Source organism: Simochromis diagramma, unplaced genomic scaffold (assembly GCF_900408965.1).
Source record: "Simochromis diagramma unplaced genomic scaffold, fSimDia1.1 OVJJ01000433.1, whole genome shotgun sequence".
Taxonomy (NCBI): Eukaryota; Metazoa; Chordata; class Actinopteri; order Cichliformes; family Cichlidae; genus Simochromis; species Simochromis diagramma.
Window position 1 is genome coordinate 5,874,715 of NW_024387031.1, and position 27,697 is coordinate 5,902,411.

Sequence of the window (27,697 nt, forward strand, 5' to 3'; positions counted from 1 at the left end):
GCAGCACGGATTCAAGCTGTTTTTATTTTCAGCCACGCTCTAATTATCGTTCCATCTGGAGACTCACAGGTTGCTTTCCCGGTGTGTTGGCCGCATTACTACAGGAGAGCTTTCAGTTAATATTCACTGTGCTGTCATCGTTTGTGCGTGGATCTTATCTAAGCTCTGATAAGACATGACAACTGTCGGCCTAATAGTCAACTTTACTGCAGTCTGTCACTAACTGGAGCTACTGTAGCTGATTCAGGGCACAGCTCTGCTTCCTGAACTATCAGTCCAATGAAATAAAATACGATAAATTAATTTTCTTTTTTAAAGAAATCTTTCAGAAAACCTGGTGGACACTGACATCAGTGGTACCAACTTTCTGTCTTTTTCTGGTGAATATACCTGAAATTAGTTCTTAGATTGGGCACTGGGACCACATTCACTGAAAAGGACTTAATATACTGGACCAGTTTGTACAGACAGAGTAAAGAAAGGATTACAGAATACCCCGGAGACTTCAGAATCCTCTCCAAGGACTTCTTCTGTCAATACTCAGCAGTAAGTGTGGATAAATGTCTCAACAGAACACTGTCTTTTGGTTAGTTTTAGTTTGATTTAACTCTGAGGCGATCTCACCTCGCTGAGGATCACCCAGACTGGTGAGTCCGTGATCACTGAGAGACGCATGGCCTCCAGGGGCCCGAAGCTGGGGTCCACCTCCCCCTCTGCGATGCCATTATGGAACGTTCCTGGAAAAGATGAAGATCAACAGGCTCAATAACCTGACAGGAGAAGTGAGGATGGTTTCAAACAGAAGTGCACTGTGACAGCTTTTTAAATTTACAGAGATTTCTACTGTCATTTTATTTAATCTGCCAACGACCAAAGTAAACACAAGGCAGTTAATGGTGCAGCATCCTCTTTGCGATCTATTTCATCCATTTAAATACAGCAGCCAGCAACCACATGCCAACTGCTCAAGGGATACACATTTTTCCCCGGTGACCTCCCTGCCTAGGTTTTCTAAAGTCTTGTTCTTTGCTGTTTCCTGTTATTTTGGACATGTCACTTTGGTGATTTTACTTCCTGTGTTGTCCCTCTGTTATGACTGTCTGCTCTGCCCTCATTGGCTTCACCTTATTATCCTGGACCTTGCACTATGAAATGAGATCCACATATCCACAGTATTTTTCTTTTATCTGGATTCATTTACTCTAACATCAGTAATCAGGATAAATGGTCACATGAACATGGCAAGTTAACCCACGGTTTCACTCATAGTTATAGATAAATGTACTGACAGCAGACAACTAAGTATTTCCAAACAATAACAATAATAGCAGATAAAAACATAATAAATGGTTTAGTCCATGTGTAAATTTTATATAAGTTCAAATAGCTGCTCTGTTTTAAGATGAGACATTAAATCTTATACAACAATAAAATGACTGTACAGTTGTTTGGAGGGAATAAAGTTGCTGATCATCAGGGAAATGCGAATACAACAGAGCTGTACTCATTTTACATTTAAAGCCCACTTTGATCTTAAAACCCAGACCTAACCCAAAAGTTACCCGGGTCAGAGGAACACATACTTCTGTTCTTCATTATGTACTTTCAGTCTTTGTCAGGCTTCTTCTTCACTTGATTTGGGTGTGCTTTATTCTGTTTTGTCTTTCTGTACCCTTGAATAGAATAAAACTCACTTTTTGTTTTGGTCACTAATTTTTGTGCCTGTGTTTGGCTCCTGCATGACAAAGAACATGCTTCACAAAAATACTGGCGGTGGGCAGTGCTCACCTCCAGCCTCATAGTACATGCACCTGTGGTATAAATGTGGTATAACTCCTTTTTGAGATATTGTGCCTGAAAGATTTTCAGAAAACTTCACCTCTGACCTTGATGTCACTGAGATTTTACTAGAAGCACCTATAGTATAGACTTGAAAATCCTACATCGCCTCGCTCTGAAGTTATTGTGTTCACAAATTGTTCACACAATTGCATCACCCCGCCCAGCCGCCCTGGTGGGACGACAATACCCCAAGGTTTTCAAGGTTTTCACACTGAGGGGTAAAAACTGACCCCTTGATATACCTACTTTTGGCTCAGATAAAACATCTTATCTTTAACGAAGGTTTATTTGAATCTTTAACCTGCTTTCTTAGCATTTAAAAGGGATTTTGAAGTAATTAAGGGATTGTTATGCTTTCTGTGCAGATTTACAGGGTTATTAAGACCCATTACGTGTTCCCACCATCCATTTATTGACCCCTGTGGTTCCAGCTTTCTCTGAGCCTGACTACCAGAAAAAAAAGCCTCAGTCTCCATCAGACCCTCTCTGGCGTCCTGCCGGTATCGGGTCTTCCAGCAGAGGTTGGTTTCAGGGCAACTGAACCTCAATAGAGCAATAATCCCTCAGAGGATTTATTTACTAGGATTATCATGCTGGCAGTGATGCTTCCAGGTAGCGACTGTAATCCTGACAGAGAACAGCATCTGGGGAGCGTGTTATTGTTTATCACAGGGAATTATCTGATATTATTGTGGGTATTATGGTTTTCACTCAGTATCCAGACTCGTGTATACGGCTGTCTGAGAGCTGTCCCCAGAAACACAGATCACACAAAGGCTCAGAACATAGACAATAAAAAATAATCAGACGGCAGTTCTTGGGCTGACATGGGAGCTTTCTTTTTGTTTCTCCCACAATAAACGCCGACAGAGGCGGGAAACAAATCTTTTAAGAGGATGACATTTTACACTTTCAGGCAACAAACAGCAGACTTCAGGTCCACTTCAAGTCTAGATTAAAGCACAGGAAGCAGAAAGGAGGACGAATGGAAATACTCGGGTATGAATTCTCCAGAATTCTTGAGCTTGATTAAATGAACTGAACCAAAGTCCATCCCAATCATCTGATGGGTGATTACATTTTTAACTGAAACAATGCGAGCCTCATGGTGGTGCTAGAGGAAAAGTGAAAACATCAAAGTTCCCATGCTTCCCCCTCAGGACTGATCTCTTTGTGAAGGAATTTTCCACAAAAATTCAAAGCGTGTTTAAGATGCCGAGCTTCTCAAAAATGAATTTATATAAAATAAAGTTTGAACCGCCTAAAAGTTTCTGTAAACTTTTGATTTCTGTGGAAGTGACGGGAACATTGACCTTTCCAGGACAGAACCACGTGTTTGGGCTCTTTCAGGCTCGATGCTGGGACATGACAGACTGGAGGAGGAACCTGAACTTCACTGAAATGAAGTTCCCTCCTTTCTGTAGCCCACCCTCCTTCAAACACGCCGTTTAGTCCTGACTCTCTCAGACGGTTAATTCTCACACAGAAGATCTCACACACTGAAATTAGATGCAGGTCTCCTGAAGGCAGCACGATGAAATGAATAGAGTGAAGGAGCGCGGCTGGATCGATCCGCCGACTCATCTGAAAAATTGATGAAGGGGATAAAGAGCTGCTGGTAATTTATGATGTCAGCCCACACTGGCGCTCCTTCCACCTGCTGTAGGCCAGTATCTTCTTTCCCTCTGAAGTCCTGATTCCTTCAGGTGGATTCAAACATGCACAAAACAACGTCCTTCATGCAAATAATGAGAAAGACAAAAAGACGACTGTGGTCCAGAATAATCTAAAAGGGTAGATGAGCTAAATAGGCCAGAAGCTTCAATGTTTGCATTCATATAATAGAAACTGACCAAGGATGCTCGGTGCTCCCGATGCAAAGAACAAATGAGCAGATTTATTTTGTTCTGTTGGTTTTATTTCAGTTTTTATTTATTTTAAGTCAAATAACTTCACACAGCATGTCAGGACACCTTAATTTATTTACTGAAGGTTCCAGTTAATCCTGCTGAAATCAGCCCAGCTGCAGAAAAAACAAATTCCAGTAATGAAAAGATAAATCTGACAGTCTGCCAATGTGTGTGAAACCCCGAGGCTACACTGAAAATCCAACCTGTGACATGAAATCTATTCCCGGCGAGTTTATTGATCGATTGACTGAACGCACCTACGCACAGTCTCTAACTTTTTCTGCTTATTCTTTCATCTGCTCATTTTTACTTATAAATAAAGTTTAAATTTTTACGAGCATCATCCTGCAAGGCTGGATTTCTATCAGATGGAAAGCGGACTGATGTAAGATCTCAGCATGATACCTGACACTTTACCTTCTTACATCCACAGCGGAACCAAGTTTTGGCCTTCAGCCTGTCAGTTTTTACAATCTAATGCAAAGTTTTCATAACAAAAGTTGTTGTTCAGCTCTTAAAGTTTGGAAAACACCAAACCTGTCAGGCTGCGTGCTGGTTAAAGATGTGCAGAACATCACTGTTAAATTATTCAATATATAAAAATAAAGGAGGAGAGGTTTGTGGGTTTTCGCCTTGTGAATCACGAAACCTCCACGAGCTGAAAAAATACACCAAATAAAAGCGCAGCGCTAAAGCCCGCAGTTCCTCTACTGTCCACCAGAGGCTCCAGCAGTCAGCCAGTCCCCATAGACCACCATGTTAAAACTTTACAGCAGAAATAAACATGTTTAGAGCCTCATACAAAAATGGTTTTGGTCTCTGTAGATAATTTAATCCTTCAAAGCAACCGTACAGTTATAAGTCACCTGTTAAAATATTATATAGGCTTAAATTATTATGCTTTGTTAGGGGTGTGGCTTCTTTGACTGAAAGGTGGATGGAGACACAGGTGACTGTAGCTGCTAGCTGTCACCTCAGATCACTGGAGTCCCTGAAGTGGACCTCTGGATCGTGTTTGTGCTGTTGGAGTATCTTTAATAACATCATCTGACCAATAATATGGCTGCTGTGAGATTACTGTACTAACTGGCTGTCTGAGATCCAGTTTTTTTTTTAAATTTATTTTATTTGGATGTGACTGAGCGCTAATTATCAGATGTGTGTGTGATATGCCCACAGGATTTAAAATGGAAAGACTACAAAGCAGCAAGTGAACAGTCTATGGTCACAAACACAGATCATTCCTGAGAAAACAACTCAAAATATAATCAAAAATCAAATTAATGTGACTTTTTAGCACACAGGGCTCAGATATTTGAAAGATCAGCTGTTCCAAGGTGCTTTCTTTACAATAATCCTTGCTGGGAGGTGAAATATTCAGCACTGAGCTCTGCTGATTGGCAGTTTTGTGGAGCTGCTTACAAGTACAGGTTCTTAAAATGGAGAACAGCCGAACTCGATCAGCTGTAAAGACTGAGGGTCGAAGTTCACTCCACAGTTCAGGAAGATAAAAGAGTAAAAGGAGCGTTTTCCCTCCCTGCAGATGTAAACTGTGACAGCTCATGTGCAGGGAAAGAGCTCATTACAGCTCCTCAAATGCAGCAGTCAGTCGCACATCCTCAGCTGCTGCTACACCCATCACTTTATGATGATCGAGGAAACTCGGTGAAGCTGCACACAGCTGGCTGCTGTCTGTGTGCCATCACTCACCGATTCTGATGAAGCCGTCCTCAGTCCGGTGATACTTTGGCGTTTTCTCCTTCCCTTCTATCAAGGCCTCTTTCTCTGCCTGGATATTCTGGAAGCAAACGAAACACCAGCCGATCAGTTAATCAATTAATTTGACTCTGTGTTTGTATCGTTAGTGTGTCAGAAAGAAAACGCCTCATCATTCAATTATAAATCTAATCTAAGGCCATTCATTGAAAGCTGGAGAGTCTCAATTATAGTTATAATATGGAGAAAACTCATTTTTATCATGGATCAGTTACATGTGCAATAAAAGCAATAAAACAAAACAAAACATGAAACTGAAACATTTTCACTTTTTTCAGAACCTCATTTACCTCCTTAAACAATCAAAGCACTGCGGGGTGCATGTGACACACCTCAGGTCAACTGGATTTGTTCAACTTTAAAAAAACTACCAAAACTCTCCATCCTGACAGAAATAACAAAGCAAGGGTGTCACACATCCCTGAGGATAGCTTGTTTCCTCGTTCCTGGTAAAAAGCACAGTTAAATTCTACAGTATTATGCGGAAGGGTTTCCAGGAGAAAGTCTTTTCTCTCTAAAAAGAAATTGCAGCACGGTTTAGATTTGCAAAGCTGCTTCTGAATAAACAACAAGACTTCTGGAAATCTGTCCCACAGCTAAAGCTCAGACCAAACTGGGTCATTAACAGGACAATGATCCAGAGCAGCGCAGCAAGTCTGCAACGGTCCACTCAGAGTCCAGACCTCAGTCGGACTGAGATGTTGTGATGGGACCTTCAGAGACCTGTGCATGAATGAATACTGCAAACCTCAATGAACTGAAGTAACGCAGTATAGTGAGAAACTTATAGAGTCACACAGAGAATGATTGTTTCAGGTTACTGGAAGGACGTTCTGCTGAACCACAGGATCTGTCTGAAGAAGCAACAAGAACAGAAACACAAACGCGAGTCGTTGACAAGACACAGGCGGAAACACTCAGAGAAGACAGACAGGAAATTTGTGGGAGCCAAGTTAAATACTAAAACATATGAACTATCTTATGTTTCGCTGTTGTTAAGCTTGTTTGTGTAATTAATAATTTAGGAAGTAAATGCAAGGGTATGGTGGAACTAAAATTATTTTATTGCTGTGTTGGTTACGTAGTACCATGAATACATGTGCCTTAAAGACTCGTGTTTATAGTAAAATCCGGGCATCACGGATGTATGCAAATTAGCGCATGCGGTGCGAGAGGGGGGGGGGGGAGAGAAAAAGAGTTAATACGGCATAAGCTATACGCGGCAGCAGGGTAGAACAGAGCCACACGGTTTTCCTACCGTAGTAGGTTATTTTGTTGAGGATAAGTTAAACCTGACCACTCCTGTAAGATGCAAACTGTGAAATAAATTTTTTGTTACATCTTTTCACATCGGAGTCCCGTGGAGTTCTTTTTCCTCTTCAGACTGACGTACGCGAGTGAAGCACGGGAAAACTGGTCTCACGGCTTATACAAAATTAATGTATAGGCGACACAAGAAAGAGCAACATTAGGAATTAAAGAGGATATTTTTTTAAAAACTGCACAGCTAAACTGAGACTGCAGTGCCGTTTGTGTCGCTGTTAGTGAAATACGACTGTGTATCTGATCAGCACTGCCACCGAAAGCCCGAACGCATCACCCCTCTGCACTTTATACATGTGTTTCACACCTGTTACCATGGTGATCTAGCCAGGTAAAAGAAGCTAAAGGGAGATCCACCAGTGAAAACTCTGACTTTAAGCTGCTCACTCATTAACATTGCTGCTGTTTCTCGTGCTTCCTGTGCCGGAGTAACAGTACTCATAAAGGCTCTGGAGCTTTCCCATGTGCGCACACACCTGCACTGTTTCCTGTCCTCGCACAGACTGAGACGCTGTCCCGGCTGCTGATCAACTTCTGAATGGAGACGCTGCCTCAAGACGCACTCTGACATTTAAACCAACATCAGTTTATCTGCTCTCAGCTGTCACAGCGATTATTCACACCTACAGCCTCAAAAAATCCAAACAATACCGCCGGTTCGACATAACGGTTTAAATGATCACATTACATACATATTAATATGATAATTCAATGACCTTTTCACCTAAAATTAATTCTTTTCAGCTCACCTCCATCATCCTCTTATCAGAACAGCTCAATTACTGACGGCTCCACTGACACATTCACATCATGTTTGAATCACAAATGAAAAAAAAGAGATAAGTGTGAATGAGAGGGAGGCAGGTGAGTGTAAATATGTGGGATCAACCATCCAAACCATGAGAGGTGAAGAAAAGAAGGGGGTGGAACGGGTGGAGATGAGCATATACGGATATACTGATGGAGCTGCCAGGTAGGGGGACCTCAGAAAGGATGCTGTGAAGGAGGTCATGCAGAGGGTTGGTGTGACAGAGGGGGATGCTGGGATAAGAGGAGATGGAGGCAGAAGAAGACTGATCATTTTTGGACTCTTCTCAGGCGATGATCTGATGATAAAACTCGACTGCAGGTTTTCTGTGCGTTACTAACTCGATACACAGAAAAGCCGAAGCCCTTTGATGCCTTTACAACAACAGACAGATGAGCTTCATATGAACTAAACCATTCAGCTCCACAAACCACACTTTGACAGGTTTCGGCCCCGAGAGCAGCCGCAGCATGGACGATGAAATTTCTAACAAATTTAGCAGTAATCGTGTTTTGTGCAGCCACGTTTTCTGGCGTGTACCTGCAGTTTTTAGGGCCATCATCCAGTCCCACCCCCTCCTTCTCCTCCTCCCTTCCTGCTCTTGGTCAGCATTACTGCAGCAACCGCCTCCCTCCTCCAGCTCTGGTCTGCACGTGTCTGTGTGCTCAGCTTCCTGTAAGCGCGTACCGATTCTTCTCCTCGTTTTATCTCTCCTGTTGATCTCGGTAGGAGCTCCTCTTCCTCTCAGCGCACCTCTCTCTGCCCCGCTGAGGCTCTCGGCTTCATTCAGCCTTTGTTTTACAGTCGACCACAAACAGAAAGTGGCAGTGATCCATCACTCTGCCTCCTTTTCCACACACCACAAACTGAATCTGTTCTCACTTATAGCAGGCACTCATGGCAGAGTCAGATATGGTCTCCTGCTATAGATGGAAATTAATCTCTCGGTTAGGGGCTTCCTGGATTACTCCAGTTTGTTTCAGCCTGCCTGCCTCGTCCTTGATGTTTCTAAAGGCTATGTTAACTTTGCACTCTCATCCTTTGCTGTCATTGTGATGGATACTGGGTCAAAAAGCAGAAATTTCACCCATCTATCCATTAACAGAAAACCTCATCCAATTCAGTGCTGCAGGAGCCTATCCCGGCCGTCACAGGCTAACAGAGACAAAGACCAAATTAAACTGAACCTCACGCATGTCTTTGAACTGTGCTGGAGGAAGCACAGGGAGAACAACCTCCTCACAGAAAGGCCTTAGCCTGGATTCAAACCCTGGACCTTCTCGAGGAGAGGTGATGCTGCTAGCCACCACACGAGTGGGCGAAGATTGTTCTCAGTTGACCCTCTGCTGGACCGCACCGAAATGATCTTTTAAGAAAGTAAGCACATCTAAAAGATTTTAAACTTCTATACTTTTACCCAAAACAGCTAGCAAAGAAGCATGTGGACACTTTAAGGCTTCCCAGGATGCCCCACCCATTAAAACTGTATCTGAACACTCACATCGAATGGCAGAACCTCCACCGACGTGTTGAAGAGTTTGTCTCCTGGATGTTCGATGTTTCCGCTCCGGAAGAAAAACCTGAGAGAAAGAGAGAGAGGTGATATTTCAGTAAGAGGAGCAGGGACGGAGGGAAGACTCTAACCTGTGGTACTCCCCCTATCCCGTCCTTCGTTACTGACCTTTCGATGCGAACAGGTGTGAAGAATCGTATCCGTATGAAATCCCCCGCCACCGGGGTGAAGGCCCAGAAGAAGTCCTCACCCAAGTAGGCCTTCTCCAGGGTGAAGTGCTGGTAGGTCTTCAGACTGGTCGTCACCTCCGCCAGCGGGTTGGCGTGACCCTTATGGAGAGTCTGTTTCCCAAAGTCCTTATCCTAAAAAAACCCCCAAACAAACAGACATCACATGACTAAATCATTTCTTCAGTCTGAAGTCACGCCTTGCTGGATGCTTCTGCAGCTGCACGTCTGAATCGCTGCACAGCTGACGCCGCTGTGCAGTGACCAGAAGATAATTCGAACCACTGGTATCATCGCCAGACGCGCTCGCTGTCCTTGATGACTAATCCACTTTCGCTTCAGTGCAGAAACCCTTCCGAAGAGCAACAGAAGCATGATGTCATGCTATTCTGGTGCACTTACAGAGACTTTTCGTATTCTGGATATCATTCAACAGCAGCACTGAGTGACCACGCACCGACCTCTGAACCTAAACTCATAACGCAAGACTGCCGCCAACAAAACGAGAATGTGATAGGATTTTAACTGCACAGACACAAACAGCAAGAAAACAGACTCAGTCCATCAGGATCTAATTCAATCCGAAGCCTTTATTAGATCACAATATGCTGTAAAAATCCAGCCATGCCACTCTGCTACCATGCCACCTCGTCGTGGATGAAACATGAAATATTCACCAAACCTTTTCCACCTTTAGATTATTAATGAGAGCGTTTCCCTAGTAGAAATAATAAGATTCATCTAATGAAGAAGAATAAACACCTCTGTTAGTTTTGGAGTTTAAAGAATGAAGGCGACAAAGCAGTGAAAACCTGCATTCTCATCAAATGATGTGGCATCCTTTCACTAACACCTTACAGAGCCCATATCAGTACAGATATGATATTCTTCCTCATAGTTTTACAAAGGCATCACGTCAGCGTGGATACAGCGTCTATGTCGTTGATGCAGTTTGTTAACAGAATAAGTTCAGTGTGAGCAGGCACCGTGTCTGTTATGCTTCTACACTCCAATAACGTTACTCTCTGTGATAAACATGCACTGGGAGGCACAGCGCCCTTTGTGGTCAACATTTCATTACCAAATATTTGTGTTACAGGTGAAATGACAGCAGCAGCTGCAGTTCTGACTCCTGTCAGCAGTGGCGGTCCTAGCCCGTTTGGCGCCCTGGGCGAACACTCCCTCTAATTGTTATTGATCCATTTACCCCTGGTCCTAAAGAGTATATTTATTTATTTTCTTACCTTTCTTATACTTATTGTTTGTTTACTTGCACTGCTGTAACTGGAGCCTCGTCCTCTCGTCTCTCTATATACTGGACCTATATAGCGGAGATGACAAAGTTTACTTTGACTTCAGCAGCGAGCACAGAGGGCTCTCACGCTCACTTTTCACGTACAGAATTTCGAAAAAACATCGGTGCAAATTATAAGTCTGTATCATAATGTCTGGCGTTTTCGTGTTTGTTGGTTTGTTTTTATTTTGTTTTGTTTTGCCAGTTGGTTATTAGATGCTGCTCCAGCCAGCCAGAGAACCCCCGCTGCCCCGCCCTCTCCTCCCTGTGCCGCAAGCACAGTGTTGGGAAGGTTACTTTTAAAATGTATTCCACTACAGATTACAGAATACATGCCCCAAAATGTATTTTGTAACGTATTCCGTTACGTTACTCAATGAGAGTAACGCATTCTGAATACTTTGGATTACTTAATATATTATCGTGCTGTTTACAACTACATGAATGTACTATTGCTGTGTGATTTATTGCGATTACTGAAGGTCTGCGGCTCCGAGCCGTGGTAAAGGAACCTCTGGCTAATAGTCGGTCCCGTGTCGGCTCGTAGCCGAAAACTAGCTTTACTTTGTTGTCTGGGTCAAGTTTGCTAGTGAGAGACAGAGAGAGGCGTTGAAAGGCTGCTCCAACGGAGCTCATTGTTTCGGAGAAAAACACAAACACGGTGTACAGTCGAGTCTTAATAGCTTACTTACAACTGGGCTTGTCAGGCACTCTTCTTGGCTGCAGTGGTTATTATTATATTTACATGCTTCCAGCTCCCGTTTCTGCTCGATGACAACTTGTACTTTTCCACTCTCCTTTTTCTCTCACAGACACGTAACGGGTAGGGCAGTCCATTCTCCCTTCAGCACGGACTACACTGCCCATGAGGCTACGTTCTTTAGGGCTATGCCTGTAGCATTCTGCCTATTAGCTTAGCACAACAACAACAACAACAAAAAGGCCCTCTCTCACCCAGGAAACACACAGAGAGAGCGTCACCCTGTAACCATGGCAACCGTAACGCTGCCGCCTGGAACAACAAAACAACAGCACAAGCAAAACCCAAACAGTCCTGACCCGTGACAATGCGAAACAGGAAAATACCGCTGTGTAATCCATTTATTTCAACAAAGTAACTGTAATGGAATACAGTTACTCATATTTTGTATTTTAAATACGTAACGGCGGTACGTTTGTTCCGTTACTCCCCAACACTGCGCAAGCAGCCGGCGCACGTCGCAAACAGAGGGCGCCCTTACTCCCAGCAAATGGGCGATAGAAAACCGATCGGTGCTTATGCCATTCCCACTATGCGCTGGCATGACGTGGGGCCGCATGAGTATGAGCATTTTTTTTGTTTTGCTGATGCCCGTGATGCCGCCCCGGGCGATTGCTGCCCGCTTTGCTCGTATCAAAAACCGCTACTGCCTGTCGGGATCAGTAATGAGGAACAGGCAGGCAGAGCAAATGCTCCTCAGGTTTGCACAACTTTGTAAATCCTGCTGGTCACCTTCACAAAGCTGGAACAGGTGTGATCTGCTTTTTTAATGTTACCTGCAGGTGAGCATTGGCGTTGTCCAGGTCCTTCATCCTTAGCTGCCACAGTAACCACTGTAATGTCACTCAGTACTTTGTCGATCATACCTCAATGTCACCGTTTTTACCACCACCATGTTGAGTTTATAGAACCAGAAGTGGTGCTAAGCTATCAGCTAATCCAGCTAACCTGGTTAGGAAGCTCTCCACATCCACAGTCACAGATTTCTAATTAGCTAATTAGCAGTCAGTAGCATCCAAATAAAATCCTAAAACTGGAGCGTAGACTTCTCGGACGGTCTGTTACTACAATAACCTCACAGCAGCCATATTATTGGTCAGATAATGTTTTTTAAAAGGCTCCAACAGCACAAACAGACGCCAAGTTCAGGGGCTACGATTAGCTGAGGTGTAAACTAGCAGACAGCTAGCAGCTACAGCCGCCAACAGAGGCCACGCCCCTAACAAAATAAGGCTTAATACAATTTAAAGTGGTGAGTTATAATTAAACTCACACCTGTGGTGTGTGGAAGAGTTAAATTATCACAGACCCCAACTTAGTTTGTGTTTTAGGGTGTTAACATGTTTAATTCTGCTGTAAAGTTTTAACTTGGGAGTCTATGGGGACTGACTCGCTGCTGGAATCTCTGTTGGACGTTAGAGGAACTGCAGCTTTTGGTGCTTCATCACTGGTTTCACCTCCAGAGGCTGATGCATTTGTGTAACAGTTGTGTGACTTTGTCTTGTTGTGGTCCTTTTTATGAAACTTGGTTCTCTCAGACATTGTAGAGTACAGATGTTAAAACACATCACATTCACAGTTTACTGTTTGTGATGTGCGAAATGTTTTGGCTTTGTTCATCCGCTGAATGTTCTGTCAGAATATTTTTATCGTTTATTCTGCTTGATTTGAGGTTTTCTGTCTGAGCTCTGCCTTTCTGACCCTACCTGTCACATTTCTGTCAGGAGGATTTTATAACGTTTCTGTTGTTTGTGAACAAATAATAAAAGAGAAACTCAAATCTGAAGCTTTTCCCTTTTATAAACTTTTGCAGCTCAGCATCATATCAGGTTTTAAAAGAGCAAGTGATTGGTGATGTCTGAGACTCTCTTATAAGAAGCTCCTATTTTCAGATCTTAAAGTGGACCCGCTCTGCTTCTCAGTACTTCCTGTCATAGATCTGCTGTTCTAGCAGAAGATGTTCACATTAAACACGGACAAAGTTTATAATAATGAGGTCAGAGGTCAGGCTTTACTGTGCTTTAAATGCTCAGCTTCAGCAATTTTTTTTCTGGCTGTGTGTGAGGGTAACCAATCAGACGAAGATCTTCTTAAAGGGGGTGGAGCTAAACCAGTTTGTTTCAGACAGTGGATGACCTGAGGAGCTGCAGCAAGTCTGGTGTGAGATACAGAAGGATGATTCTGAACTGTGAATCATGCAAAGCTGCTCGGGTGGAGCTCCAGACTAAAAGAAGTGTCTGAAGATAAAACTGAGGGGATGAAAAGAGGATGATTATGAGTTTAAACTCCAGTTAAAGGAACGGTTTGGCCTTAGAAATAATTCAGTCGTTCTCGCTGACAGTCAGTGAACAGATATTTGTTCAGTGATGAGTCCTTACACAGCAAACCAGCAAACTCAAACACCGTTACAGCTGAGTGTTAAAGTCTCTGCAAGCAGAGGTCAGGGGTTAACTCAAGACATTTAATGACTTTGGAGAAATAAAACTCTGAATCAGTTTTGTTATTTTCACTCCTTCGTCCATGAACAAGTCTCCAGACTTAATTTTCCCTCTTAATTACATGACTCTACAGTCGAATAAATCCGACGTCCACTTCAATTCCTCCCATTATGACTTTAATTTTAAAACTCTGGGTTGATTTTCTCTCTGAAGTGGTGAACAGTTCAGGCTGGAGGGTAATAGCGGAGTTAGCCTCCATAGTTACACGGCCCCATGCAGCCGGCCTCTGCGCTTCAATCCCCACAGCGAGGAGGCTCTGGGACGGGGCGGCCGGATCGATATCCAATTGATTAGAGCAGATTGCAGCACCAGTCAGCGGGCTAATATCCACCGCGCTTAACACAGTAATCAGAGGCATTAAACGGAGGCGCTCGGGCCGAGCTGCTGGCAGGAAGCGAAGCTGCGAACGACTGCAGAGGCTTTCAATCTTCATCTCTCCAGAGACGCTGGACTGAACTCGGACTGAACCTCACCCCGCTTCAAGCTCAGGAAAGTCACACTGAGGCCGTCCGGGTCAGAGCTGAGCGTTAGAACAGAAGAATAATCTCTAAAATAATCTGAAATGACACCACGGGTGGCCACGCTGCCTCATTATAGCTTAAATTATAAACAATCTTTAACTAAAACACGACTGAAAGATGTCGCCTGCCCCTTGGAAACAGATGAAATAAGCACCATTTGTCCACCAGCTCCACAGCGTGGCTGTGAGTCTACCTGAGATTCCCCACAACAGACGTGACAACAAATCAAAGATCAACATTCACAGGACGTTTGTGCCAAACTCTTCTTAAAGGGTCAGCGGTGCACTGCAGCAGACTGCAGCAGACTGCAGGCACAACGGGATTCGATTGTTTTGTTTTGATTTATTGACTTATTTCTGTCCTTTTTGAGACGAATCCTTTATTCGAAAATAAATATTTTAAGAAATTTGGATGGGGCTGGAAATTAGGTTGTAGCTCAATTCCAGTAAAGTTATGAGTTGATTCGGGAATAAGAGCAAAAACAGGATGTTAACCATGCTGCAAAAAGGACAAAAAGAAATCATTGGGATTAATATGTATTGTTAATATGTATTTGTGTTTATGCAGATAACAGCAGTTTTGTGACATTTGTCAGTTTATTAAAGGTGGGAATCATCAGACACAACACCAAATATTATCACAGTACTTCACTGACAACACGATGTTATTACAATTTCCTAACAGTTCTTCTGATTACTGTAGTGACATATATTGTAAATTATCACCTTTTTAAAGTGTAAATTATGTCCTCAATGTTAAACTGTCCGTTTAATCCAATAAGATAAAGTTATTTCACTTCACTTATTTTTTGCTGCAAAATGCCTAAATTGTCACTAAAACCTGTAATATGGAGTCCAGTTGGCAATTACATGTCATCTGTTTCTAATAATACAGCAACTAGCTGCCATAAATAGGTGAAAGTCACATGCCTGCTGTGTATATAGACAGACATTCACATTTAACTGTTACATTTGAGCTCAGAAACCTTCCCAGTAGTATAACCAGAATACAACCAGCTTGAAACCAGAAGGCTCGAGTCCCCTCATTGACAAAAACTCATTCAGACTGATGTGATCTGCAGCCGGTCCAAGCCAGACTGCAACTGTTTGCAGAAAGTTTGCCTCCTATTAGGCGAGATGAACATAGTGGTTTCTGACTGCAGCGTTAATGAGAGCTGACGAGGTGAAGCAGCGCCACCAGCCAGGACAGCGAGCATCTACACACAAGTAGCTCGTGGGCGTCCAGGTGTCAGGATCAAACTGTACATAGCGTGTGGATTGTGTTGAGCTACACAGTATGTCGTGTCTGGCAACTATCCAGGGTCACACCAAGAGAAACAGGAACACAGGAGAGAGACGGCCTTATAAGACGGGAGGAACAGGAAGACAAGCTGGAAAAACGTTCCTGATAAGTTTTTATATTCATGGATGTTTCCGTGTGTCTGCTGCTAATAGGTGTTTGTGGTCGTCTTCGGGAACACGAGGCTCACAGAGCGGCACATTTCCCGCCGTGATATAAATACAGCTGCGCTCAGAGAGATGCTCAGTCATTACCTTGAGTTTCTGAATCTTTCCAGCCAGGGACGAGTGGGTGCCGACATGCTGGAAGAGCGACGGCTTAAACCGAATCCTCAGGTTGGCTTTCTGCCTGTCACAGTGTTTCTGAAAGACAGAGAGGGGGGAGATGCAAACAGGGATATTTACAAACACACAATCCTCCCAAATCTTCAACTACAAAGCATCCGTGCAGCAGCCCTGCAGTACGAACGCTGTCACGTTAAACCGCTTACTCTCAGGCTGGAAGCACGACTCACCCTGCTGTTAGTAAGGAACGAGGGAACAGGTATGCTCCAGTATTCACTGAGGAGACGTTAACCACTTTTAGTTTGAACTTTGCCCTTAGTACATTACAACTAAAAGTTAACTAAACTGTAATAAAACAAAACAAACCATAAAGAAAGGAGAAATCTAAAATACAAAGCGTCATTAACTGTTGTGAAGGAGTATTTATTTTTAACCAGGATAATGTTTAACCTGTTAGTAAAAAGTAATCAGCCAATGAAAACAAAGTAAAACTAAGCCTTCTGACTAATCCCACTGACACCCCTCCTCCTCCTCACCAGGATATATTCATTTATTTCCAAAAATTCATGTGAGCACAGTTTGAATTTCACACTTTAACTGTGTTATTAATTACCACTGGAAAGGTTTCGGTTTTGAAAACCAGCTTTGAGTTCAAATAAACTGTTGCCACTTTGTTCAAAGTTCTGTTTCTCAGTCAGGAATTTGTGTCCATCGACAGAAGCAAATCAAACTGTGACTTTTTCACTTTTTTCCAGGAGACTGAGCTGAAACACTGCACACACTCTTTGTAACGCCAAAGCTGATTTTACATTCTGACTGAAAATCACACAAAGGCAGCAAAAACACGTCAGTCACTTGTTCGCCACCAATATGCCCCACTACCAGATCGCTAACACATGATGTGCTTAACAGTGTGACACAGGTGCCACTCAGAAACAAGACAGCCTCATATGAAGCTCCGGAAAGTTGGAAAATTGTCAGGGCCAATAACAATCTGAAGCCTTCATCGATGAAAAGACTTCAAAGTGTTGCTGTTATCATACTGATGCACATGTGAGAGGTTTGGCAGCTGACAGAATGGTTAAAAGTATGAGTTTTTTTGTTTTTCTGGCTGATATTGTTTTATATACAGTAGATATCATGGTAAACCCTTCATTCAGTATTGATCTCCTCTGTTTTTGATGATTTCTGTTGGATCCACTCACCGCATCCTTCTCAGGGTTGCACACTTTGACCCACATGATGTGGTCCAGCAGCCAGTCGATGGGTTTGTCTTTGTAGAACATCAGCATGAACTCCACGATGAGCGACAGGTCCAAAGACTTAAACATCTTACCTGCACAGAGAGAAGCACAGCTCAGTGCAAGCCCTTCATGCATTTTGGTTCATCGAACTCTTTGACTTACACTCAGATATTTAGATAAGCAATGAGCTCCCCAACAGAGCTGCACTCAAAAAGCATGTTAGTGAAAAGATGCAGTGATTCAGAAACAGTTTGCTGGTTGGATTCTGGGACAGTATAAAAGCTCTGATTCCCGTCATCCAGCAGCAAGAAAGTCAGAAGTGAGAGGTCACAACAGCAGCGACACATCAAGATGGAGCAGTGACCTTTATTGTCATTCATCAGCGCCATAGTTAAATTTGATCCTCATATTTCATACTGCTGCTCTGTTTTCCTATGCCCAGAGGAAGTATTCAGATTCTTTATTTTTAGCACGAGAATGAAAGCTACAAACTAAAAATATTCCTTTACAAATTAAAAAAGTATGAAAACAAGAAAAAAGAAATACACACAGAAGTAAAAGTACTCCCATTGCAGATAACGATCTACCTTAGCTGAGGCAGCTAAAACAAGACATTTGTCATATTTGTTTTAAGAATTTCAGCGGATCCTCCCAGTTATTCGATCTGTTTTGTTTTTCACTCATTTTGCTAATAGTGTGGGGAGTCATGCCGGAAAACTTAATACCAACAAATTCAATTTGTTCTGTTAGTTGGTTTACTAATAAACCGATTTCACAGTGTTTCAAGTAACAGACATTTTGAATCTATGAAAACATTCTATGCTCTTTCTTAAATCTATGAGAACATTCTAAGTCTTTTTATTACTCTATGAGAACATTCTAGCTGTTTATTGAATCTATGAGAACATTCTAGCTGTTTATTGAATCTATGAGAACATTCTAAGTCTTTTTATTACTCTATGAGAACATTCTAGCTGTTTATTGAATCTATGAGAACATTCTCGGGTGTCTTTTCAAATCTATGAGAACATTCTAGGCTCTTTCTTAAATCTATGAGAACATTCTAAGTCTTTTTATTACTCTATGACAGTGGTTCTTAACCTGGGTTCGATCGAACCCTAGGGGTTCGGTGAGTCAGTCTCAGGGGTTCAGCAGAGCCTCCGCCATGACATGCATGGCTCATTTTGTGCACCAGTAAAAAACATATCTATGTCTTGAATTTGAAAATAATCATACTTTATTTTTCACTAAAGAGGGGTTCAGTGAATGCACATATGAAACTGGTGGGGTTCGGTACCTCCAACAAGGTTAAGAACCACTGCTCTATGAGAACATTCTAGCTGTTTCTTGAATCTATGAGAACATTCTAGGCTCTTTCTTAAATAGAACAATCTAGCTCTTTTTGATACTAGGAGAATGTTACAAGGTTCTTTTTTGAGAACATTCTAGGCTGTTTTTTTTTTTTTTTAATCTATGAAAACATTCTAGACTCTTTTTTTTTTTAGATCTATGAGAACATTCTAGCTCTTTCTTGAATCTATAATAACAGTCTTGGCTATTTTCTTGATCTATAAGAATATTCCAGACTAATTTTTTGTAGCTGTGGGAACCTTCCAAACTGTCACCTGTGACAATATTTTACAATTTTGCATTTTGCACTAGAGGGCTGCATAATGAAATCAAAATATAATTGAAATGACCTGAATGTGAACACTCTTCCAGTGGTCTTCAGAAATGCAAGTCACCAAGTGCTTTACAAAGGCAAAAAACAGGCTGACATACAGAGACTCCTTCATTTATTTGAGAGATGCGTTGGGTTGTGTATTGCTGTAGGTAGTATTTTGTGTGTTAAAGTTGGAGCGGTCATAACAAAGAAGTATTTCCACAACTACGAAATGAAACTTTTGAAAGCAACTTATGTAAAAAGTGCAACTCTTCCTTTCCCCGAATTCTTTATGACTTGGGTCAACGCAAAGATAGAACGAACCACAGAGACCCCGTAAACACATTAAACACATGAGAAACATGGAAATTATTTGGGGTTTTTAATGTTTGAATGGTTCTTTTTCCAGGGTGGCGTGATTGCACAGCATTCATCATCAATGACTTAAAAAAAAAAAACGAATTTATTTTGTATTTTCTCAAATCATTAAACATGCTGCTGTATAATCCTTCCACCCTGGAAAAAGAGCCATTCCAAGAGCCCACTAAAAGCCCAAATTACAACGATATTCATGCTGTTGATGAGTGGATGCAAAATGCTGACCACAACTCTAAATGTGAAATACCAGTTAAAATAAAAACTGGAATCATTGCTTATTTGCTGTTCCTTTTGGTTACTTTTTGGTATCTGGTGGACTAGTTGCTGCCTACAGACGAATAGCTGTGCTATTCAAAATTAAAGCAGCCTCACTCTCTCTGCCTGATGATTGCTGATTGGTTTATTTTCAATAATTATCTTGTTAGTTTCTGTTCAGCTGCTCCTGAAATCTGAAGGCATGTTAGAATAGTGCAGCAGGGGTTGCTTATCCTTCAGATTTATCAAATTTTTACTTCACCTCGCTGCATGAGGGGAGCTGGAGCTTTATGCCACTGCCACTGTCCAGTTCATCCAGCTGCCTGAAATAACTTCTCGTCACTCAGCTCTTCAGTCTGCTTGTTTCTGTTGTTTTCTCTGCAGAGTCAGGCCGAGCTAAAGGAAACCTTCTCCACAAATGAAAGGTCAGAAAGTGAGCCGCACAGTCTCCACAGACTGAAACAATGACGAGGGCGAATTAAAAGGCCAGCATAGAGCTCTGCCATGCCCCTGCCCCTTCTACTCCGCCCTGATACATTTGGACAGTTGAGCCTCTGGAGGGTCGGATGTTTGACGAGGCATCGGAAAAAAATCTACCCCCTGCAGATGTGAACGAGGCTGAAGAGAGGCTAAACTTAGCAAATGCAAAACCCAAATTCAAACAGTTGAATTAGAGAGCAGCCCCGCAGCGCCACAGCTCTCCCTCCGTCTGATTTAATTCAGTGAGTCAGCTTCACCCTGATGAATTTATTAAAGCAGCCGCTGCTCGCAGGCGACTCAGGGTCAGGGAGGATTCGTAAGGTCGCAGCCGAGGACCAGAGGGAGGCCCGGAGGTACGAAGAGGAGCAGGAGGAGGAGGAGGTCTGTGATGCTCAGACAGTCAGAGATGAGCACAAACATCCAGGTGTGAAATCAACATCATCCACCTCAGAGATGAGACTCATGCTGTTCTCCATCACACACGCCTCCCTCTGCATTCACCTCCATCCCTCTTTCTATTTCTGTAGCCCTCGCTATCATTTCTCCATCAAATCAAATTTCGAACGAGCCAGCAGGAGCAGGAGGCGAAACGCTGCCAAAATCCGTTAAAGACAGGTGAACCCTGTAACCGATTCATTCAGAAAACAAACAGACTGCTGAAGGAAATGTTAGAAACACCAGCTCCAAATCCTCCCTCCTCCCATCAGCGCCGACTGCTTCTGCCTCTCATTCTGCTTCATTTCTTCTTCTGCTTTGATTTATTCTGGAGCAGCTCAACACACAGCGGCATGCTGTTAAAACACCGACATCAATCTCAAGATTTCCAAACAAATCTAACACCAAACTATTTCCTGTTTTTTCTAAACACTGGCAGATAGCCTCAGCTCTCAGTGCTGGATGTTGCTGGTTAGTGACTGCAGTACCTCTAACGTCCACTAGAGGAAGCAGCAGCATGAGCAAGTCCCCATAGAAATAAACAGGCTAATTTCATGTGAAGTTTACAGTCAGGATAGCTTGGTTTGGTGTAATGGTTACTGGCATTTATTCAGATTTGTGACAGAATTTAAGTCGTCCTGAAGCGGCAGAGCAGCCCAGACCATCACACTACCACCACCATGTCTGACTGTCGCCGTCATCTTTCTATGAAATGCTGTTAGTTTGATGCAGATGTAACGGGACTCAAACCTTCCAGGTCTCATCAGTCTCGTCAATCCACAGAATATCTTCCCAGAAGTCTCGGCGATCATCCAGATGTTTTTGGCAGATGTGAAACGAGCCTTCGTGATCTTCTTGCTCAGCAGTGATTTTTTCCTTGGACTCTCCCATGGAGGCCATTTTCGTCTCTTTCTTATGGTGGAGTCATGACCTCTGACCTTATCTGAGCCGAGTGAGGCCTGCAGTGCTTCAGTGTTGTTCTGGGTTCTTCTCTGACCTCCTGGATGAGTCGAGCGCTCTTGGAATAGTTGGAATAAGACCGGCTGCTCCTGGGAAGCTTCATCACGTTCCAGGTTTTCTCCATGTGTGGATAATGTCTCTCACTGTAGATCACTGGAAACCCAAAGCATTAGAAATGGCTCTGTAACCCTTTCCAGACTGATAGATGTCAGAGACTTTGTTTCTCAGCTGTTTCTTTAGAGTGTGGCATGATGTGCTGCTTTTTGAGATCTCTTAGTCTGCTTTACTTTGTCACACAGTTTCTACTTAAGCGATTTTGTGATCCAGCAATGATCTGGCCTGGGAACGGCAGTGAAACTGTGTTTAATCACAGTTAATTCATACTTTAGCAAGGTGTTACTTTTTCACACAGGTTTGGATATTCTTTTTTACCTTTATAGAAGAAATAATCATTTCAATTTTTTAAATTTATTTTATCTTTGAACCCTAAAAGAGCTCATCACATCGGCCGTAACTAATCAGACGATAATTGTTTTTGCGGATATGAGGAAAGAATTCAAGCAAAGCAAGTATGACAAAAACTGTAAAACCTGTCCAGAGATCCAATTGTTGAGCACATGATTAAAATCTGTTATGACGTGAGAAAATATTTCAAAGAAACGGTCCGTCTTGGTGTTCCTGTGGCAGATGCTACATGAAAAGTTTGGGCTTCTAAAAGCTTTAAAATATTCAAAATCCTCCAAACTCTGATGATGTCTTTTTAAGACCTGAGGCATAAACTAAATTTGAATAGAAACTTTTTTTACTTTCACAGCCAAGAAGTTTAGTGAGCGCATTGTGTTGATGTGCTTTTACCGAACGCCCACAGACACCTGCCGAAATAATGAAAGCACATCATATCAGCTTATTCTCTGTTATTCATACATTATAAATAAATACATAAATAAATAAATAACAATTTCAAACTAAATGTAGTGGCACACGGAGCCAAAAATCATGCAAACACTTCTGAACCGCACCGTGTTTTAATTTTAAATAATTATTGCACTTGTTTGGTTTAATGTGTTAATCACCCTCATTATTTCCATTATTATCAGAGGCTGATGCGAGCGTGTCCCTGAGCTGGATGCTCTTCATCACCTTCTGTTGCCCAACACAGTTTTTCCTCTTTAAAGAGAACAAAGGCCGTGTGATGAAGGCACAGAGCGACTCTCACCCCTTCATTAACTTCACTGTCACACGACCCACAAAGCAACAGTTTCATCAGCCTCCCGCAGCAGCAGGATTACATCTGAGGATTTCGCTTAATGATGTCCCCGTGCAGCGCAGACACACAGCGACGTGAGTGTACCCTCACCTACAGCACGCTCCACTCTTAAATAACAGCGTTAAAGAGATTTTCATCAGAAAACTTTGACGTTCCTGTTGAGCCAAGAACATAAATCCGTTTGGATTGTTTTCTGCATCCCTCTGGGTTTCATAACACACATAATGATAATTGATTGTTTTCTGCTCTGCAGTTAGCACGATCAATAATTCACAAGTAAAAATGTTTAATTTCTTTTGATGGAGAAGCTGCGCCTGAAGCGGAGACGAGGCGGCGAGGGAGGCGGCGTTCCGATGACTGCAGAGCGTCTCCGTGGAGATGGATCTGTCTGGATAAATACTGACGTTCCTCCAGAGATCCTGCGAAGCAATTTAGTCCCGAGGCTTTGTATTAAAATGGGGGACAGTAAGAGCGAGAGGATTTAACACATCAAAACAATACGGCTCACTTTGAAGGCTTCAGCAAAGCCTGCCAGCTTTTTGTACCGAGCTGTATCGCGCTTCCTGAGAAACGTTCAGACTCGCCGACACGTGTACAAATCCACTTTCACTGCGCATCAGCATTTCTGAACCGGACTCATGAAGGAATCTGTCAATGTTTCAAGCTTAATGTGGAGAGGACCCAAAAGCAGAACACTTCCTCTTCTTCTTCTTTCAGCTGCTCCTTTCAGGTTTCACCACAGTGGATGATCTGTCTCCACCTCCTCCTATCCCAGCATCCTCCTCTTTCACACATCCTCCTTCATTGCATCCATGAATCTTCTCTGAGGTCTTCCTCTTTTCTTCCTGCCAGGCAGCTCCAGTATATCCACTCTTCCTGAGCTGTCCCTCTTATGGACACATTTCTAATCCTGTCCATCCTGCTCACTCCCAGTGAGCATGTTAACATCTCCAGCCCAGCCTCCATCATCTCCAAAACATCCATCAGAGCAGGTCTCATTACCATCTTGTAAACCTGCCCTTTCACTCTTGCTGATAACCTTCTGTCACATGAAGTCAAAACAGAACCAAACGCTGCACAGCATCATAAATACTCGGGGTCAATAGAAGAACAATGATGCAACAATGAGGATGCAGCTGCAAAAATGCGAGATGGGAATAAAAGTTTTGTGCAGCTGTGTGATGTTGCTGATATTTTTTATTAGATACCTAAGTCAAAAGAAAGAATCTGACATAGAGCCAGCTGTGGTCAACAAGCAGTTTCTGTAAAGTCACATTCAGCAATACCCAAACACTTCACGTGGAGCTGTTCATGAACATAATGTCTTCCTCTCCACTGAGAATGAAGACGTCTGCATCCGAACCAGAAAAAAAGGACTGCAGCAGAAACAGAAACATCAGGAGAAATTTTTTATGCTGGTCCCTGTACATAGACGTAATGTAGGAAAAATTTACCCACAGTGTCTGTAATTAAGTCCTCAGTCACACAGTCCTCAGAGACCATGTGGTAACTGCCTGACAACCATCAGCTATTAAGGAAAAAATTGTCTTCCCTGAACTGTTGTGAGTGTTTGCTGGGAGCTGCTACGAAATCAGTCACGCAGGCCTGAAGATGGGCCCGTGACCCGTGGTAACCTGTGGTTGCTAGGGAAAAATGAGCATTCTCCAACTCGTTGATGAGTGGCTGCTACAGGTTGTTGTCATGGACTGAGAAACTGGTTGCAAAGTGGTATGGAGTGTGTTTGTATGGAAGACACTGACCAGATCAATTCAGTTTAGTTCAATTTCATTTATAAAGCGCCAAACGACAACAACAGTCACCTCAAGGTAGGGCTGTGCAATATGACAAAAATCTCATATCCCGATATAAGACATTTATCGTCCTGACAACGATATAAATCACAAAAATGTAATATTTTCTGTAAATTCTGTGAATCTCGGGCAGCTCAACTTGCGTTTAGTTTTTCCAGCTGGGCGTCCTTTTCCTGGATTCGAGTGTTTTAACTGATGCATGAAACGATACATTTTTAGACTTAAGTTATAACGGCCACCATTTTCTCTTAAAGTTTGAGTCTAAAGGTTTATTTTTTAGCACCTGACGGCTCGTTTTTTGCTTCTCATCCGTAAACTCTCTGCATACTCTTTCATGTGATTCAGTTTATTCTGAAAAGTCTCAACAGGATCTTGAGCTTTATTGTGAAAGGTTTACGTGGAAAACAAACAAGCGGACAGCGGAGCCGCACGATGGTTTTACTGTTTTATCGTTGCTAACAAAAACACGTAAAAACAGGCACTTGTCCGCCCATAGTGTGGTTATATTAAATATAAGAGAAAGAGAGAACTTTAAGAAATTAATATAGCCACTACAGTGACCATCAAAACGATGAAAAATATTGCTGTAAACAGTTTATTTTATGACACCACGAAACAAACGATAGCATAATAGGAAACGATAGACGTTTTTATATTGTCATCCGATATACATCGTTATATGAACAGCCCTACCTCAAGGTGCTTTATACTGTAAGATAAAGTCCATATAATAATACAGAGAAGACCCCAACAATGACATAAACCCCTATGAGCAAGCACTTGGTGACAGTGGTAAGGAAAACTCCCTTTTCAGTGAGTCAGGAAAGGTGGCCATCTGCAAACATTCACCAGATACTCGCTGGGCTGCGGTGAAACGTGATGCCTGAAATGGCAACCCTTTGTCTTCAATGTAAAAATTATGCTTTTACTTTGAAGGTTTCACTACCGCTCAGCGTGTTTTCAGACAAGCTGGTCTTCCCTGTGGGAATCTGCTAATGACCAAAGTAATCAAAAGGATGTTTTCAGTGTAGCACACTCTGTGCGACCAGTTTCACCCGGCAACCACTTGCCAACCAGTTGAGGACTGGTTTCATTTTTCTGGGTCACTGTCCGCAGCATCTGCCCGACACTGGCATCTTCACGACGCTTTGCTTTGTAATGTTTTTGACTGGTCAAACGTGCGTTTGTCACCATCTTGCTCAGGATTTAGAACTGTAATATTCAATTATAACTGTCAAAATACTGTCCACATGGGGTGAGCATGTTGTTTATTCCTATTTTAATGTGCAGCATTTGAAAACACCCGACTCAGAAAACCTGGTAAAAATTCAGTGAGTTATGATGTCCTTATATCTAGGTGTTTTTTCTTTGTGTTAATTGTTTTTAATAATATAAATGTACTTTCAGGTTTTCCGTGCTCTTTGAGCTGCGAGGGCCGTGGGAATTTATCACATTAAATCACACATGGATTATTCTCAGCAGCTGTTTCAGTCCTGATCAACCATCAGTCGAAGCAAATTAACGGCGGCTCTGGTTAGGAAGAAGAGTTTACTTTTTGGGCACTGAAGGTCTGAACTTTCAGCACAAATACACGATTAGTAGGTAGCAGCTTCAGGATTTAATTACAGAGCGTGTTAACGTGACGAAACCTCTGATCTCGCGATTTCAGGTTCTGTTACATCGGCTTATCTGTCAGCGCTGGAAACAGTTCTGAGGATAAATCCTGACTCTGGTTCCAGGCGAATAACGCCGGTGTTCCACGTGCCGCCGACAGCTGATTGGATCCAGGAAGAATTCATTGATTAGACCTGACAGAATAATTAGAAGGCAGATCAGATGCAGGCTGATGCCTCAATTAATCTGCTGGATTTAATTCATGAGTCAGATGGAAACTTCACATCCTGTCAGAGGCAGTGAACCTCACTGCTTCCATCATCGCCTCAATCATGAAGCTTAGAAGGTGTGGAAATGTCCGGCCTCCATTGTCTGGCCACTCAATCCCTGAAATGTGCTCTCTGGCAACTTTTGTTCTTATATATGTATGAATATGTATGAATCAGTATTAATTACACTGGTCTGCAAAAACCAAAGCTAAATATTTATTGTTTATTGCTGGAAACTTCAGACTGGCTCTTTATCGGTTTACACAGATATGACTTAAGCTTCCACGTCATGGTTTTGAGCTACCGATCACTGATGTTTACACTGACTGGAATTTTAACTTTTCCTGCCAAAAATATTTAAAATGTTTGTTCTGAAAAGAAATCAGGAGAGACGTTTTAAAGCAAATCTCTGTAAATTCAGACAAAAATAAAACGAGGTCAGCGTGGCCGAAAGCGTTGCTCACATCCGTGTCTCTTTTCAAAACCCAACAGTAGCCACTCTTCAAGCTCAGATTCAATTTTCCCTGATATCAGTTTTCCATCACTTTTATATCTTGATAAAGTCTTTCTCCACGATGTCATCGCACGATGTCATCGCACGATGTCATCGCTCTTCGCTGACATCATCCCGATCTGGTGGGAAAAAGTTGAGATGAGACTGCAAAAAATCTGCAGTGATATTCTGGCATTCATGTTCTCAGCAAGCTCAGCAGGACAACCAGCACGAGCGTTTCCCGTTACCGCGGACTCAGCTGGATTCAGCTGTCGTGTCCTGGGTCGTATTTGTGAGCTTTGCATCTTTCTGGCCTGTTCTTTAGTGTATTTAGTCTGTTCCTAGTTCCTGGTTGCTTTAGAGCAGGGGTCCCCAATCCCAGTCCACGAGAGCTGGTGTCCCTGCAGGTTTTAGATGTGTCCTTGATCCATCACAGCTGATTTAAATGGATAAATTACCTTCTCAACATGTCTTGAAGTTCTCCAGAGGCCTGGTAATGACTAATCATGTGATTCAGGTGTGTTGACCCAGGGTGAGATCTAAAACCTGCAGGGACACCGGCCCCGGGGACCAGAGTGTCAGACTTGTTTTACTTTGTGGGCCACATACTGCCCACTTTGAGCTTAAATGGGCCAGATGAGTCAAAGTCGTTCTCTCAATCTAAAAAAGTTTAATTACACATTTAATCCCTGAGGTAACTAATCAACTGTAGCAGAAATCTGTTACTTCTTTACTTTGGTGGTGTCTGAATGGCGATGGAGATGCCAGTATAG

General features: G+C 42.6%; 1 protein-coding gene across 1 annotated transcript in view; it reads right to left on the reverse strand.

Annotated features, from left to right (window-relative positions):
* Positions 1 to 27,697, reverse strand: part of mgat4b (alpha-1,3-mannosyl-glycoprotein 4-beta-N-acetylglucosaminyltransferase B) — a 116,628-nt gene that overhangs the window by 3,407 nt on the left and 85,524 nt on the right. The window contains exons 9-14 of the mRNA XM_040042980.1: positions 17,261 to 17,391; positions 16,026 to 16,133; positions 9,341 to 9,534; positions 9,161 to 9,239; positions 5,463 to 5,550; positions 625 to 737 (exon numbers count right to left, since the gene is read on the reverse strand). Of these exons, the coding sequence (XP_039898914.1) occupies positions 625 to 737; positions 5,463 to 5,550; positions 9,161 to 9,239; positions 9,341 to 9,534; positions 16,026 to 16,133; positions 17,261 to 17,391 (713 nt within the window). The remainder of the gene's footprint in view (positions 1 to 624; positions 738 to 5,462; positions 5,551 to 9,160; positions 9,240 to 9,340; positions 9,535 to 16,025; positions 16,134 to 17,260; positions 17,392 to 27,697) is intronic.